The 13,593-nt window shown below is 50.5% G+C and overlaps 6 protein-coding genes across 6 annotated transcripts; 4 read left to right on the top strand and 2 right to left on the bottom strand.

The window, feature by feature from the left end:
* Positions 1 to 8: 8 nt before the first annotated feature.
* On the top strand, positions 9 to 977 carry A1O9_04775 (uncharacterized protein; the record flags this gene model as incomplete). Its single annotated transcript, XM_013407063.1, has 3 exons — positions 9 to 85; positions 144 to 687; positions 744 to 977. 3 exons carry the CDS (start codon positions 9 to 11, stop codon positions 975 to 977), a joined length of 855 nt encoding a protein of 284 aa, XP_013262517.1.
* Positions 978 to 1,905: 928 nt separating this feature from the next.
* Positions 1,906 to 2,531, top strand: A1O9_04776 (diazepam-binding inhibitor (GABA receptor modulator, acyl-CoA-binding protein); the record flags this gene model as incomplete). Its single annotated transcript, XM_013407064.1, has 3 exons — positions 1,906 to 1,986; positions 2,221 to 2,295; positions 2,379 to 2,531. The coding sequence occupies 3 exons, from the start codon at positions 1,906 to 1,908 to the stop codon at positions 2,529 to 2,531; spliced, it is 309 nt and encodes a 102-aa protein (XP_013262518.1).
* A 645-nt stretch (positions 2,532 to 3,176) lies between these two features.
* A1O9_04777 (uncharacterized protein) lies at positions 3,177 to 5,096 on the bottom strand (the record flags this gene model as incomplete). The annotated part of the gene is made up of 1 exon (XM_013407065.1): positions 3,177 to 5,096. The coding sequence occupies one exon, from the start codon at positions 5,094 to 5,096 to the stop codon at positions 3,177 to 3,179; it is 1,920 nt and encodes a 639-aa protein (XP_013262519.1).
* Positions 5,097 to 5,846: 750 nt separating this feature from the next.
* A1O9_04778 (uncharacterized protein) lies at positions 5,847 to 6,377 on the top strand (the record flags this gene model as incomplete). Its single annotated transcript, XM_013407066.1, has 1 exon — positions 5,847 to 6,377. One exon carries the CDS (start codon positions 5,847 to 5,849, stop codon positions 6,375 to 6,377), a length of 531 nt encoding a protein of 176 aa, XP_013262520.1.
* A 9-nt stretch (positions 6,378 to 6,386) lies between these two features.
* A1O9_04779 (uncharacterized protein) lies at positions 6,387 to 7,340 on the top strand (the record flags this gene model as incomplete). The annotated part of the gene is made up of 1 exon (XM_013407067.1): positions 6,387 to 7,340. One exon carries the CDS (start codon positions 6,387 to 6,389, stop codon positions 7,338 to 7,340), a length of 954 nt encoding a protein of 317 aa, XP_013262521.1.
* Positions 7,341 to 10,828: 3,488 nt separating this feature from the next.
* Positions 10,829 to 12,746, bottom strand: A1O9_04780 (uncharacterized protein; the record flags this gene model as incomplete). Its single annotated transcript, XM_013407068.1, has 4 exons — positions 10,829 to 11,130; positions 11,199 to 11,460; positions 11,510 to 12,680; positions 12,742 to 12,746. 4 exons carry the CDS (start codon positions 12,744 to 12,746, stop codon positions 10,829 to 10,831), a joined length of 1,740 nt encoding a protein of 579 aa, XP_013262522.1.
* Between the last annotated feature and the right edge of the window lie 847 nt (positions 12,747 to 13,593).

Below are 13,593 nucleotides of genomic sequence, written 5' to 3' on the forward strand. Positions count from 1 at the left end.
ACTTGGCCATGTCTTTACGAGATCTCGGAAACGAGCATTTCAAGGCGGGCAAGTACAAGGAGGCTGAGCAGTTGTATTCGCAGGCGTATGTTTGGTCATTTTCTCTGTTCCTGGAATATTCGATATACTAACCGGAGGTACAGAATCGCCGAACACTCTCGCTCAGACCCCAAAGTATTTTCCAACCGATCGCTCACCCGCCTAAAGCTACAAGACTGGCCAGGCGCCGAATCGGACGCCCGGAAAGCCATCGAATTATATGGCACGAAGAACAAAGCCGCGGCAATGAAGTCGCATTACTACTTGGCCCAATCACTCCTTCCACAACGGCACACCGCGGAGGCGCTGGTGCAGGCGAAATACGCATACTCGATGTGTTTAGAGACCCAAGACTCTAGTGCAGAGTTGATCAGCCAGTTCATATTGAGAGCAAAGCAAGCCGCTTGGCAGAGCAGAGAGACGGCGCGGTTACGGGAGATGAATGAGACGCTGGCGCTGGTGGAGGACCTTTTAGATCAGCAGCTTCGACGGGACCTAGATGCTGTTGAAGAGAGGTTTCATAGCGGAGCGCTTGGAGAGACGGGTAAAAATGAGGAGAGAGAGGGACTTGAAAAGGAGGCGGAGGAGCGGAGGGCGAATATACGCAAGGGCTTTGAGGACCCTACAGTTCCAGAAACAGCAGAGAGGGTGAGTTCCTCCCCTTCGGCAGAAGGTAAGAAGATGTTGACGAGTCCATTATCTAGGTAGTTCCGGACTGGCTCATCGATCCCATCACGTTCGAAATCATGCACGATCCGGTCATCACCTCTACAGGAGTATCCTTCGAGCGTGTTGGCTTGCTGAAACACATCAAGGCGGCAGGCTGTGACCCTTTGACTCGCCTTCCATTGCGGGCGGATCAATTGATCCCCAACGTCGCCCTGAAGAATGCAGCATCAGAGTTCTTGGAAAAGAACGGTTGGGCAGTCGACTGGTGAATGATTTTTCTTTGGGCGCGTTCAAGTCCAACACAATTTAGCCCCGTCAGCGAAGGCGTTTTAGGCAGGTTTTTTTCGATTTTTTTAATATCTCGCCGCGAGGGAACTCAAGCGGCCGTGCCCATACGTTAGGAGCGGCTTTGGAAGAAGCCTCCCCACAGATAACCCGCATCCAGCAACGCATTTATATTTGAGCGGCATCGGAATGGCACGTTGGTAGGCATATTGCTATCACCTACCACATACGCGGTTCTGTAGAACGAGTATAAAACAATCAAAGATTACCTCTTTACTCAGTGACCAGATTAGATGTCTGTCTCCTCTACGCCGTTTCAATTCTTGAATGTGAAGTCAAGATCGCTGGTGTCAATTAGATATCTACAGGTAGGTACCATCCCTAGGTAACTTGTAAGTATGGGTACCTGCTGTCTCTCAATTGATGGTGGGAACAGTGACCCCAAAACTTGCCCCGCCAAAAGTCTGACATCAGTCGCTGCTTCCCGTTGAAACCATCCCGCCATTGGGGCAGGCACTCACTACTGCATCACGTTTGTTGACGCTTCCCAACTCTTTCCCACTTATTTCGACCTTGATCCTGAACTTGACACTCCATAACTCAAGAACACCGGGAAATTGATCTGTCTATCTGAAAGGTGAGTGCCATACTCGCAATCTCCAGTCCCTCACATCTCGAACGACCATGTCACTTGGGTTCAGTTCAGCATATGATGCATGACTCGACCGAGACTTGGATCGTGAACAAGAGGACTGCCACGACACTCCCGACTTCACCCCTGCGAAGGCAATCAGCAGTTGGGCCAGGAAATATCCTTTGACCACAAGCTGACAGATCTTATCCCCCAGGTCTGCCGACCAGTTCCCTACTAAATCGCCCCTCTAATCCCACCACCGCCCCCACTCCAACAACATGCCCTCCGCCGCGTTCACAAAGGCTGCAGATGACAGCAAGAAGCTACTTGCCAAGCCCTCTAATGAAGAGCTACTGGAGGTGAGTGGGATCAGTCTATTATACGCCCCGAATGAATCCCGTTCCTTTGTCGTGGACATGCGCTTCACTAGAAGTTGTGGTGGACGAGACACAAGAGGGTGAAAGCACGAGGCTGGATCTCTGTACGAGAGACATCTTGAGTCAAGCCGCCCCGCAAGTTAGATATCGTTCAATCTCGTACAGGGCTTGATACAATGAGTCCATTTGGCTAATCACATGTGTTCCATCAACTAGCTTTACTCCCTTTTCAAGGTCGCCAATGGCGAGGACATCTCCAAGGCCACTGCCCCAGGCATGTTCGACTTGAAGGTTCGTCTTGACTATCAATCCCAGAACACCTCCTTCTCCCTTCTACAATTACGACGCCTGGCACTGACCCTCTTGGTGTTCAGGGCAAAGCCAAATACAAGGCATGGCAAAAGGAAGTCGATGCCGGCACCTCTGCTGCCGATGCGGAGACACGCTATGTTGCTCTCGTCGAGAAGCTCAAGGGAGCATACGGCTACGATGCGAACAAGAAGCCGGAGGCTGTTGGAGCAAGCTAGATGAGCCGTGCTAAGATTCCTTTGCCCACAGACCAGAGATTTCACTCATATACCATGCAAACCTGGGTGCTGGAATGAGAGTAGAAGCTATTGTCGATCTGCATATATGGATTCTTCGCAAGTCGGATACGCACTGCTTCATTAGCAAGATATCCTTTACATTTATTGAACTGAAACTATAGTCACGGCATATATAGCGAACAAGCATGACAACCACCATCTTTCTACGTTCTGTTTGATAGACTTGCGACTAATACGTAGACCGACTCATTGATATCATCAATATTCTAAGTGATGACTAACTCGATAGCACGCTTCTGGCCGACCCTCACCTCCATGAACTAGTTAGTACAGTAGTAGGTGATGAGTAAGTTATTCCTTGCCTCCTGCCGTCCTGGCAAAGCGCCCCTATTTCTATTTGTCCCTCCACCTATCCATGCTGGCTATTCGTGAAAACAGCAAAGTCCCCGAGGGATAGACCATACGATACAAGTGCCACAAATGCAGAAATGCAGCCCGAGCCTCACCCAAGCTGCCTGTTTGCCAGTGCTGCTCCTAAGGAGCAGAAAGTACCGGTACTTGCGGGCCCCCCTCCAGACGATTAAAAACCCAGTCAGAACCCATGAGCGCGAATCGGGGTGCCTGTCAGGAGAAATCGCGAGGCCACCTCCGGCCATGCCTGTCGCGTGTCTCGTAGCTGGCTTGCGGCGACCAGGGCAGCTCTGTCGGTCCGTAGCGCGTCAATGGGAGGTCGTAGGGGATGCGCAGACCGACGATGGTGGTATTCGCGTTGGGTGCCTTGTCAGGTGTGTGACTTTCGGCGAGCGGTGGTGACGATGATGATGGTGACGGGGTGTTTTGGCCAAAGACCGGGACCATGTGGATGATGGCCCTGGAGGACCGTTGGCCTGGTGTCGTGGCGTTCGTGGATTTGTCGTCGATGTGGTCTGGGGCAGTGGGCATGAGGTCGTCGAAGTCGTCGCTGAACAGTTCAGGCCAGACGAGGACGCCGATCTCGAAGCTCTGCACGACCACCTCTTTCTCCTTCTCGCGGTATGCGCCCCATGCCTGTGTGGAGAGATTGGCGCTCGTCAGCAATGCCCAGTCGATGTCAGGAGCTGGATTTTGCGCCGTGGGTCGCTCGCGGTATTGCACGTACGTCTTGATGTGCGGTGCTGCTTCGTGCCTCTCGGCTCGATGGCCCGTTGATGGCCCTTCGGTCCACTGAGAAAGGGTGTTTCGTAGTGAGCTGATCTGCTTCAGGTGTGCTGCGCTCTGCGCTTTGGTGTGGATGGGACCGCCGGATGCGTAGCCGTCTAGTGACAAGGCGACGTTCGAGGGTGTTGGGTAGATGATCGAGACGTGGTCCAAGGATCCAGAGGGTGTTTTGTTGTCTTGGTTGAAAATCGCCGTGAAGAATCGGCTGATCCAGGTCATCGGTAGGGTGGCAATCGAGGAGACCTGGCAGACAAGGTGGGGATGGGGTGTTGGTTTCGTGAATGTGGGTGTTGGCGATGGTTTGATGGCCCTCAGAACCCTGCAGAGGCCTGGGTAGCCCCAAAGCTTCTCGTCACCTCCAATCAGACTCGTTTGAGAGGGATCCTTCATTCGAGAGGGGACTGATGACACCAAGGCGCCCCTGACTGCGCTGAAGTCATATTGGTCCAACTGTCCTCGAAGGGCTTTCGTCTTCGAGCCGTACGCATTCAAATACACCATGAAGTCATACTTGAAACGTGAACCTGATCCATATCGTCCAATGGCGCAGTCAGAGTTCTCATGTAGCTTGGGAAGCAGAGGCGATTGCCAGATTGCTTGCGTCATGTTTGACCAATCTTTGTTCAACATGTTGGCGGTGTGGATCACTACTTGTGCTAGATCGTCATGTGTGAATAGAACAAACATCTTGCTGTGATGAGTACCAAATTGATCTGGAAGGTAGGCTGCGATCGCTTCAACGTTCGGCCATCGACGGCACGCGTCTTCGATCCCAATTCTGTTTCCATCTTCCTTCCTCCAAGATCCATGCACAACCTTGACTTTCACCAGATCTCGGACGTCAACGTCAAAGTAGTTCATCATCCAATCGATATCGAAGCAAAAGTTGAATATCCATGCCTCCTTGATCAGGGGATTGCCGATGATGTCGTGGAGAGACACAGTATCTTTGTTTTGAGATGCAGACAGGTCTCGAATTGACGTCAAGCTGAAAGGTGAGGGCACAACTTTTGGCATGGCTTTCGATATTTGAGATGACCCCGTCGATTTGACTTTAGATACCTCATTGCTCAGGTCACCATGTGAATGAAGAGGCTGCGAAGGTGGCTTCGGCCCCATGTTGTTCTCATGGTCGGGTTTAGCAACAATTGATTCTCCCTCTGGGACGTTGATAAGAGGAGTATGTGGACCTGAACGCAGCACTTCAGGAGGGGATATCGACCTAGATATCGAATGCAAAAAGGCAGCTCGATTCCTCCGGATGGAAACAGGGTCTGCTGAGTTGCTGGCGGCAGCATCGCTTCTCCCGCCATGTGTGATCTTTTGCCGCTTAGATGACCTCTCCATTCTTTCAAACAGGAAAGAAGACTTGTCGCCTCCAACTCCGAAAAATGGTCAACTAAGCGTGTGGAGTTGAACCATATGATATTGACTGCTCACTGAAACGCGTCGTGAAGCCTGGAGGGCGGGGGCTTGGCGGCTGAAGCGTTTGGGGAGTTGCTCACAACTCACGTGCGACCCACCCCGACCCGCGCCGGCTTTATAACGATTCACCTCGCCTCTGATCATACTGGATGGAGTAGTATAGAACGGTAGCAGTAGAATGCGACTGAGTTGGAGACTGAAGTTTTGCCAGGGACGAGGAAGATACTTGGCGCCAAGAGATACCGAGACCCGAAGTATCACGTCTACAATCTACATAGATGGCGACGATCGACTTATCCCGGAACATTAACACCTGCTGGGGCGTATCCCTCGTTTCATGTATCGTCCAGAGAATTCAGCCCTGATAATATTTAAGAAGGTGTTTACGAAATGACAACGGGCAAGAAGTCTTACAATGGATGTGCAGGCCGGGCCTGTAAGCACAAAAAAGCATACTCCCGAAAGGACGATTCCGCAGCCCTTACTGACCAAGTGAACTAGTTAAAGCGACGAGACCAAGCTGGCTTATTGGAGATGCCTGCGATCCAACAAGATATGTCCTGGTTATGACCGTGGTCTGCGCTGGTCTCATAGGCATTAGGTGATAAAGGAAGTTGTTGGATTTCGCTGTTCTGCTGCAGAGTCCCCCTTACCCTCCACCGCCTCTCTGCCATGTACTTCGCAACCATTCAAGCCTGTATCTTATTGGGGACCAGGACCAATGGTGGCAGAAACTTGTGCCTTGAACCAGTACAGGTCAAATTTCGACTTTCAACCTCGGACCCAATAGCCCCCAGCTTCGACTACAATCCCATCTGTCCAAATGTCCTGGACGTGGGCTTGGACGGCTACAATATTCCCTTCTTAACACCGACATCACATTCCGCCCGCCGAGAAGAGATCGACGAGTATCTTGTGGCCGAGAAGCTCACTATTCCAGATCGTACTCAACATGATCAACTCTACCCCGATCAAGTCCCTGGGCTTTTCGATCTCGCCACCCTCGCTTCTGCTACAGGCAGCCAGGGTGCAGGCTCTCCCGCACAAGACGTGGTCACGGCATCATCCGTACCAACTCGTTCTCTTGTGGATCACAGTACCATTCTTGTTGAATACTGCTTCACCTCTGTTGCATCACTTTACTCTTGCTTTGACGGCAAGATGAACTCCTTTAGAACTGCTGTGTTACAGCTTTGGACATGATCATTGATGATGGCCATGACTTTGCAAAGCATGGCAGCTGCATGCTTATCACGCGCCTTCCCCCGGCTCGCTAGCCAGGGTGTTTTCCCACGGAATCGAGCGATCGAAGAAATCAAGCGAGAAATGCGCCTGGAAAAGAGCTTCACGATTGCATTTTTGTGTTCAATCATTCTAGGCCATTCAGCCAACTGGCATGCTGATTCGGATCTCGGCCTGCCACTATATCGAAGCGCAAAGAGGCTTGCTGAGACTGCTTGCGTTACAACATCCCAGGAGAGCACCATATCTGATCAACGCAGGTCGATTTTCTTCGACCAAGCGATGATGTATTGGCGAACAATCCTGTCTTTTGTCTCGGATGACGCTTATATTCATGAACGGACACTTAGATCATCCGAGAGTCTACTCCAAGTACAGTCCGCCCCTCATCCATGGGCCCTAATCGCAACGGAGATGATGGATGCCATACCAGAAGTCGGAGCTACAATCCATGCTCACAGGCAGAAGCACGGTCATCTCTGTGTTTGGAAAAGGCTACACATTGAGGACATCCAAAAAGCTATGTCAACGTGTGAACGCCTGGAGCATACATTAATCCATTGGGCTTTACTAGCCGAACACGAAATCCTTGATCCGGGCACCAGCTCCACACCAATTTCTCATTTCCTGGCAGTCTCGCAAGCCTACCGGCTCACTGGGCTCATTCAAATCTACCGAACCTTTCCAGATATCCATCTCAGTCGGCTTAAATCCGGCGAATCAGTGCCGGCGTTCGAAGAGGTCACGTTACCCACAGCAGATGATGCTGATAATATTCCTGATTGGATGCCAAATCAATGGCTCAGAGAATTGAGCATGTACGTGGTCGACGTCCTCATGGCCGTCCCTTTCGAGTCATATACACGCTCGATACAAGCCTTTCTGTATGTTGCGCTTTCCAGCGAAATGAAACATGCTAATTGATCATCTCCTTTCGACACTGCAGCAGTCAAGGTTGTCCAAGCGCGCAATCGGATCAGAAGCAGCCTTGAATCGTATCGATTTATATTTGCGCAGAAACCAGCTTGGAGAAAGCTAGATCTTGTTCTTAAAGTTTGGCAACAAATAGACGAGTTGAATTCAACTGTCTATTGATGGATGTCATGATTGACAGCGGTCTAGAAGTCGTCTTTTGCTGGTTCAAAACTGATTTACTGTGGAGCCGTATACAATCGATTCTAACACCGGCTCTCACTCGACTGATTATTAATAGCGAGATGGATGTTGTGAGTGATTATCCTTCTCCAGCTCGAGCAGATCACGAAGGAACGGCGATGGACCCCGTTCCATTGTCGCTTGTACATGATTTCACGATAGGCATACTTATGGCAATGTCACAGAAAGCAAATCTCTGGTTCTTGGTACGCGGAGAATCTCCTGAATAAGACCAACCAGTGCTTTGTGGTAGAGCGCGATCCACCAACTATTTCATTTGGCCGTAGGGGAACGCAGCAATACACTCACCCACGGTATTATGGCCTGATGTTCGGCTGCGTCTACATTAATCTTAAGGCAGGTGGGAGAAGTGCGACACAAACATAAGGGCAAAGGAGGTAGAACTTGTACCAGGCCTGGGTTTCTTTCTTATCCCAGCGGTCTGCCGGATCTGGCAATTCGGTGCGAGAAAAGAAACTCCACCTACAGGGAACGCAATGCATACCCCACCTGGCAACGGGCGTGTATGGAAACGAGAACGCGATCGGAACACAGTTGTTGATCAAATGACTCGCTTGCTGTTGCGTTTGCTCATCATGAATGGGACAATGAAATCATCTATCGCAACCCTTGCGTCTACGAGCAGTGATACCTCATCACCAAGACATCTTCCCAGTCCACCTAGAAAGCACCGGCGACGGGCAGCTGCGGATCCAGCGATCGATTCTTGGTTGAAATTCTGATACGGAAAGGGGTTGCTCATGATACCAAGTAAGGACTACAATGGGGTACTAAGTACATAAGAGTGGTGGTGGTGGTGGTGGTGGAAGAGGAGCTCCACATATACGACTGAGCGCCTGTCTACAATCCTTAAATCTAAGATTCTGGGCGTTGATGAGTCGCTTTCCTCGCTTTCCTCGCTTATCCTACGACTTACTTTTCTCGTCCAATACTATATATACTTAGTACATTGCATAGTAACTTCAACCCTCGACAATGTCTAGGATTTCTAGAATTGCAGGATCGAACTACGTCGTATACGACATTATCGCGCATCGACAAGAACAAGGCACACGCAGTGACTATATCGGTAACATCCTCAAGCTGCTGGTTAAAATCGTCCGGTAAATAGTACTAAGTATGTCGTTGTGCAAAGAAAGACACCTCCCTAAGCGTCAGAGGTCGAAAAGCCAAGGTAGCTGCAGCGACAATATACAGCTTGGCGTTTGGTGCAACTCTTGAGTCCTGGTGCATAGCCTCTATCGACACTGGTGAGCGCCGTAATGTCACCCCTGTCCAACAACAACTCTTCCTGACCTTGAGCGCATGTATCTATGGCGTCTACCGGAATATACACTCGATGATTGTTAAGACGTCGGGGTAGGGAGACGTTGAAGACGCCATCCAAGGTGCGGCCGAGTGCTTGCGAGATCGTCCCCAGGCCGACAATGTATAGTTATAAAGCGCTCTCAAAGCTCTCGCGTAAGCGCAGCAGGTACATAGTAGCTGACACGGCTAGGCCTTAGATCGTCGTCAAGGAAAATCGACCCGGCCAAGACAGTCACGCATTGTTTGGCACGGATCCTGTCGTACAAAGGAGAAACAGGCAACATTTCAGATTTGTCGTTCTAGATAAGAAAAGGTTTGAAGAAGTTTCATTGATAGGGTGCGCCAGCTCAACGACGACCTGTATGATGTTCTGGATATGAAAACTTCGATGTTGATGGCCAAACACCTTTCTTTTTACGTTCTTCCTGGTTTCACCGACTCAGTCACTCAAGAGCACAGTATATGATCTCTCCTTTCGCTGTCTGCCAAGATCAAAAAGATCCAGGAGGGAGATAACCAGACATCCGAGGGCTCGGTGAAGATCAAGCCCAACAGTCCGTCATTTGCCAGAGGTAGAGACAGGGTTCTGGGATTCTATGGCAGTCCGGACATATCACAGTGCCGAGTCCTCATCGACTGGAAATACATCTCCACGAGTGCGCCTGTTGATGTGAGAGAAACGGCTATGGACCCCAGTAAAACACTTGGGTATGTCGCTGTTGGTGGGGTACTTAGTAAGGTGTAACCACGTAGTTCTATTGATGTCGAGTTAAATGTGGGTGGCACAGACAGCAATAAGGCGGGGAGAGTTGACTCCATCTCACGCGGCGGGCGCGGTAGTGATACCTACGAGTAGGAATCGGGATTATCCGTCACATTTAGTAAAATGACAGACAAAAGGCAACAAAATGACGGACAAGGGAAATTTGACGGACGTCATGACACTAGTTACTTTTTAGAGGCTTAGCATGGCGCTAACTACTTGAGGATTTCTAGATTATTTTATGCTTAACTTCACTAGTAAAGTCCTTTGCTATAGATATCTCAGCCTTATATCACATAACTATACATAAGCAGGACCTATAAGTAACAAAACGCGATCATTTCAGATCAAATGACGAGACTCCTTGGCGCCAATATACATGACAGACATGTCACGTCCTTTTCTGTCACACAAATCCTAGTGCCACTGGAACCACGTGAACTGGCTGATAGGTTCGGGTATTCATTGGGGGGAAGGAAAGAGCTTTCTAGTTCTTCACACTTCTGCCGAGACTGATTGGTTGTCGGGGCTTGAGATTGGTATGGCAGCGGCGGCAGCTTGTCCGGGGCGTAATAAAAGAAAATTGTTGGTCTCAGCCAGGTGCCACTCGAGCTGGCTTGTTTGATTTTTGATCGAAGAACCTACACAGTAAGTATGTAGCTGCGTGTCATCCGTTCATCACCTGCTTGCTACTTAGTACCTAAGTGCCGAGTAGTGATCACTTTTGATATGCCCGGTCTAAATAGCGAGCCTGGTGGACAGACATCACTTCCTTCCTGCCTGATTGATGGTTACACTATTCCCTCCTCGCAACAATTTCTTACTGTGGTAAATTTTTTTTCCTGATGATGACAAGCCACCACAGCTCGAAAGAACCGATGATCGCTGCGTCTGACCGAAAGCATGCCCTCAGATATCTCACCCCGAATACGACGAAGATAGCGTTTTGGGGGCTAGCCTAGTAGAGGTGATCGATCGGTCGACCCCGTCTGTCCATAGCAGAAAGAAAGGAACATGCCCCAATCTTTTGTCCAAAAATACAACCCGGACCCCGTCGATTTCAAACTATTCACAAGGCCGAACCATACCTCCACGTTAAATCGGATGATACATGAATGAATCGGATGCTGTCGCTCCAAGGCAGGGTATTTACCAGGCACTGACATCAAAACTGGCCTATCAAGTTACATAAGTTAGCAGATAGCTGACCAAGAGGAAGGAACACTAGTGTGGAGGAAAGATAAATGCAACGAACCTCATCAAAATATGTGGTGACTACAGTTCGATCGGCGAATTTCCTGCCTGCGAGTGCTTGGAGGGCTTTTTTGGCTGATTCGGCGGTGTCATACTTGATGAAGATCTTGCCCACGCCAGCCGATTGCCGACTACCACCTGAAGGACGAGGGATCTTCAATTCGACGATCGTGCCATATTTCTGACATTCTTCCATCACATCTTCGACGATTTCTGAGAAAATATTAGAGAAAGGATCGACCAAGGAGAGACAGCCTCTCTGGAATGCTCGGAAGTCTTACCTTCATAATCCTCATTGTCAATCAACTCCTCGGCAGTCACCATGTTCAGTAACTGTATGACACGACCATCCTCAAAATTATCTGAAGTCGTTCCGGCAAACATGGACATTGCATTGACGCCCATTTCGAGTCCCGAGGCTTGAGTGAAACCAATACTGGCTCGCTGTACTTTTATCTTGTGGTCTGCTAAGTCCATCCCGTTCAAACCTTCCACGGCTATGTCTGTGGTTGAAGCTTCAAGATACTCACAAAATGCAATGCCCTAGGAGCGATTAGTGATCTGACCACAACTGAGCGGAGATGGATCTTACCCTTGATTCTTGAGCATCGTTGTCCCTGACCAGAACGAACGCCCTCAGCTCCCCAAATGATTTCAAGAGCTCGATAACCTGCTCATCTGTCAAGTATGAAGGCAGATTCGTGATCGAGACTTTGTTTGCAGTATCTGGGACCTCTGTCGAGATATCCCCGGCAGTGTAGGCATCCTCGTCTGCTGACGGGACGATGTAGTCTTTTGGGCGACGAATTTCCAGACCTTTCGCACTACCATGACCATTGCCATTCAACTCATTAAGATGCTCTTCCATAGTAATTCCGTCCAAAGCCAGAGCCACTGTTGCATCAGAAGGCTGCTTGAACTCTACCAGGGCAAACGTGCGGTCGTCGGAAATATTGGCCTGAATACAGGGGTCATTGCCTTTGATGACATTAAGACCGTTCAGTTGCAGGTTAAAGAAGGCGAGCAGACTTTCCTCCGTCACGGAGGCGGGGAGGGAGAAAACAAAAAGGCGTTTGGACTGGCGGGAGTTTGAAGGTTTGAGAGCGGTGGTGCTGACACCGCTCTGAGGTTGATTCATGAAAGCCTGTAGGCGACTGGGGTCCATCTGTTGTTGACGCGGCGCACCGGGCAGAGGGAACATGCCTGACATCTTTGCTTGTTCCGCCGTGACATTTTCATAGCCTGGCGGCTTGATGTCCCACTGTGTAAGCCGCCTCTTGCGGTCCAGTATTGACACGGTATCTGTGAGGTCTGGAGTAGGCTCTCTCTTTTTGGGTGTAGGGCTGCTCTTGCGACCACGGGCCTGGGCAGCGAATTCATCACGGTCTTCTCGCCCACCACGGTCGCGGTCGCCTGCACCAGCGCCTCTTGCACCTCCACCTCCACCTCCACCTCGCCGATCATCAAACAGGTCTCGATCGCGACGTGGTGGTCGGTCATCATCGCGACGCCTGGGGTTCCTATCTCGGTCCCATTCACGTTCATCCCGTCTAGAGCCGCCATATCTGTCTTCTCGTTCGCGAGCTCGGTAATCTCGACTCGAGGAATAAGAGTCTGCTTCATAGTCGCGCCGGGAGGAACGGTGGTGGGGGGACCTGGATCGTCTCCTTTCACCGCGATCTCGATTCCTGTCGCGGTCGCCGCCGCCGCCGCCACCCCGGTCGCCACGGTCGCCACGGTCTCTGCGCTCTTCGCGGTCGTACCTGGAACTCTGTGAAAGTTAGCAAAGGAATAAATAGATCGGGACAAAACTGCAACGCGTACATCATGGTGGCGAGAACGGCCAGAATCTGGTTTGAATCAGTAAGAAACAGCCCTGAATGAGGAACAAAGAATGAATACCTCTGGTGGAGTAGTTGTCCCCGTTCATCGCGCGGTTGCCTTCTGCAGCTTTGAAGACCGCGACGGTCGCAAAAGTTGGAGGAATGAAAGGGCTGGATCAGGCCACCAACGTTGGAATTTGGGATATTCAATTAGTTGAAGTGGACTGCGAGAGAAGGACTAGAGGGATGCGAGATAGTAGAGCAGGGAGGATTGGTGGAGGCGGCGGTGGTGAATGGATTGAGAAAACAGCCTCGACATCTGGACGCCCGCAGCTGCAATTGCAGGTTCGGGCCTTCGGTCCAACTTTTTTCCGCCGCCGCCAAACCGCAGCTTTGGAAATGCTTGGCAGTGTGCGGAGAGTTTGATGGGTTCCCTAATTGTCTCTCTGCCCACTAAATACCGTAATTGGGTGCTGGCCCAGACCAGTTACAGCTAACCCTCAACCACTTCATTTCGTTTTGTATCCGCATGGCGACATATGCCAGCAGACCTTGAGACCAGAAACCCCAAGATGTATACCCGAATTTTGGCCCCGAAGCGTCCGAAAACCCATGGTGCCACTGGCCCAACTTTAGATGTTGTTGAATCTGCATCCAAGGTCGTAGGGGATACAACGAGTCAACGTCGCGCTATAAAGCGAAGGCAAATCGCCTGTCAATCATGCAGACAATCCAAAGTAGGTATGCATCAGGGATCTGACGCATCTCCGCGCTCAGTCATAGGGGTTGTTCGTCATCTTTGCCTCGCGAATGGCTCAGCCGACTTGTCGTGCACAGCTTCGTTGCGAGGGTT

This window comes from Exophiala aquamarina (assembly GCF_000709125.1).
Source record: "Exophiala aquamarina CBS 119918 chromosome Unknown aczIA-supercont1.3, whole genome shotgun sequence".
NCBI lineage: Eukaryota > Fungi > Ascomycota > Eurotiomycetes > Chaetothyriales > Herpotrichiellaceae > Exophiala > Exophiala aquamarina.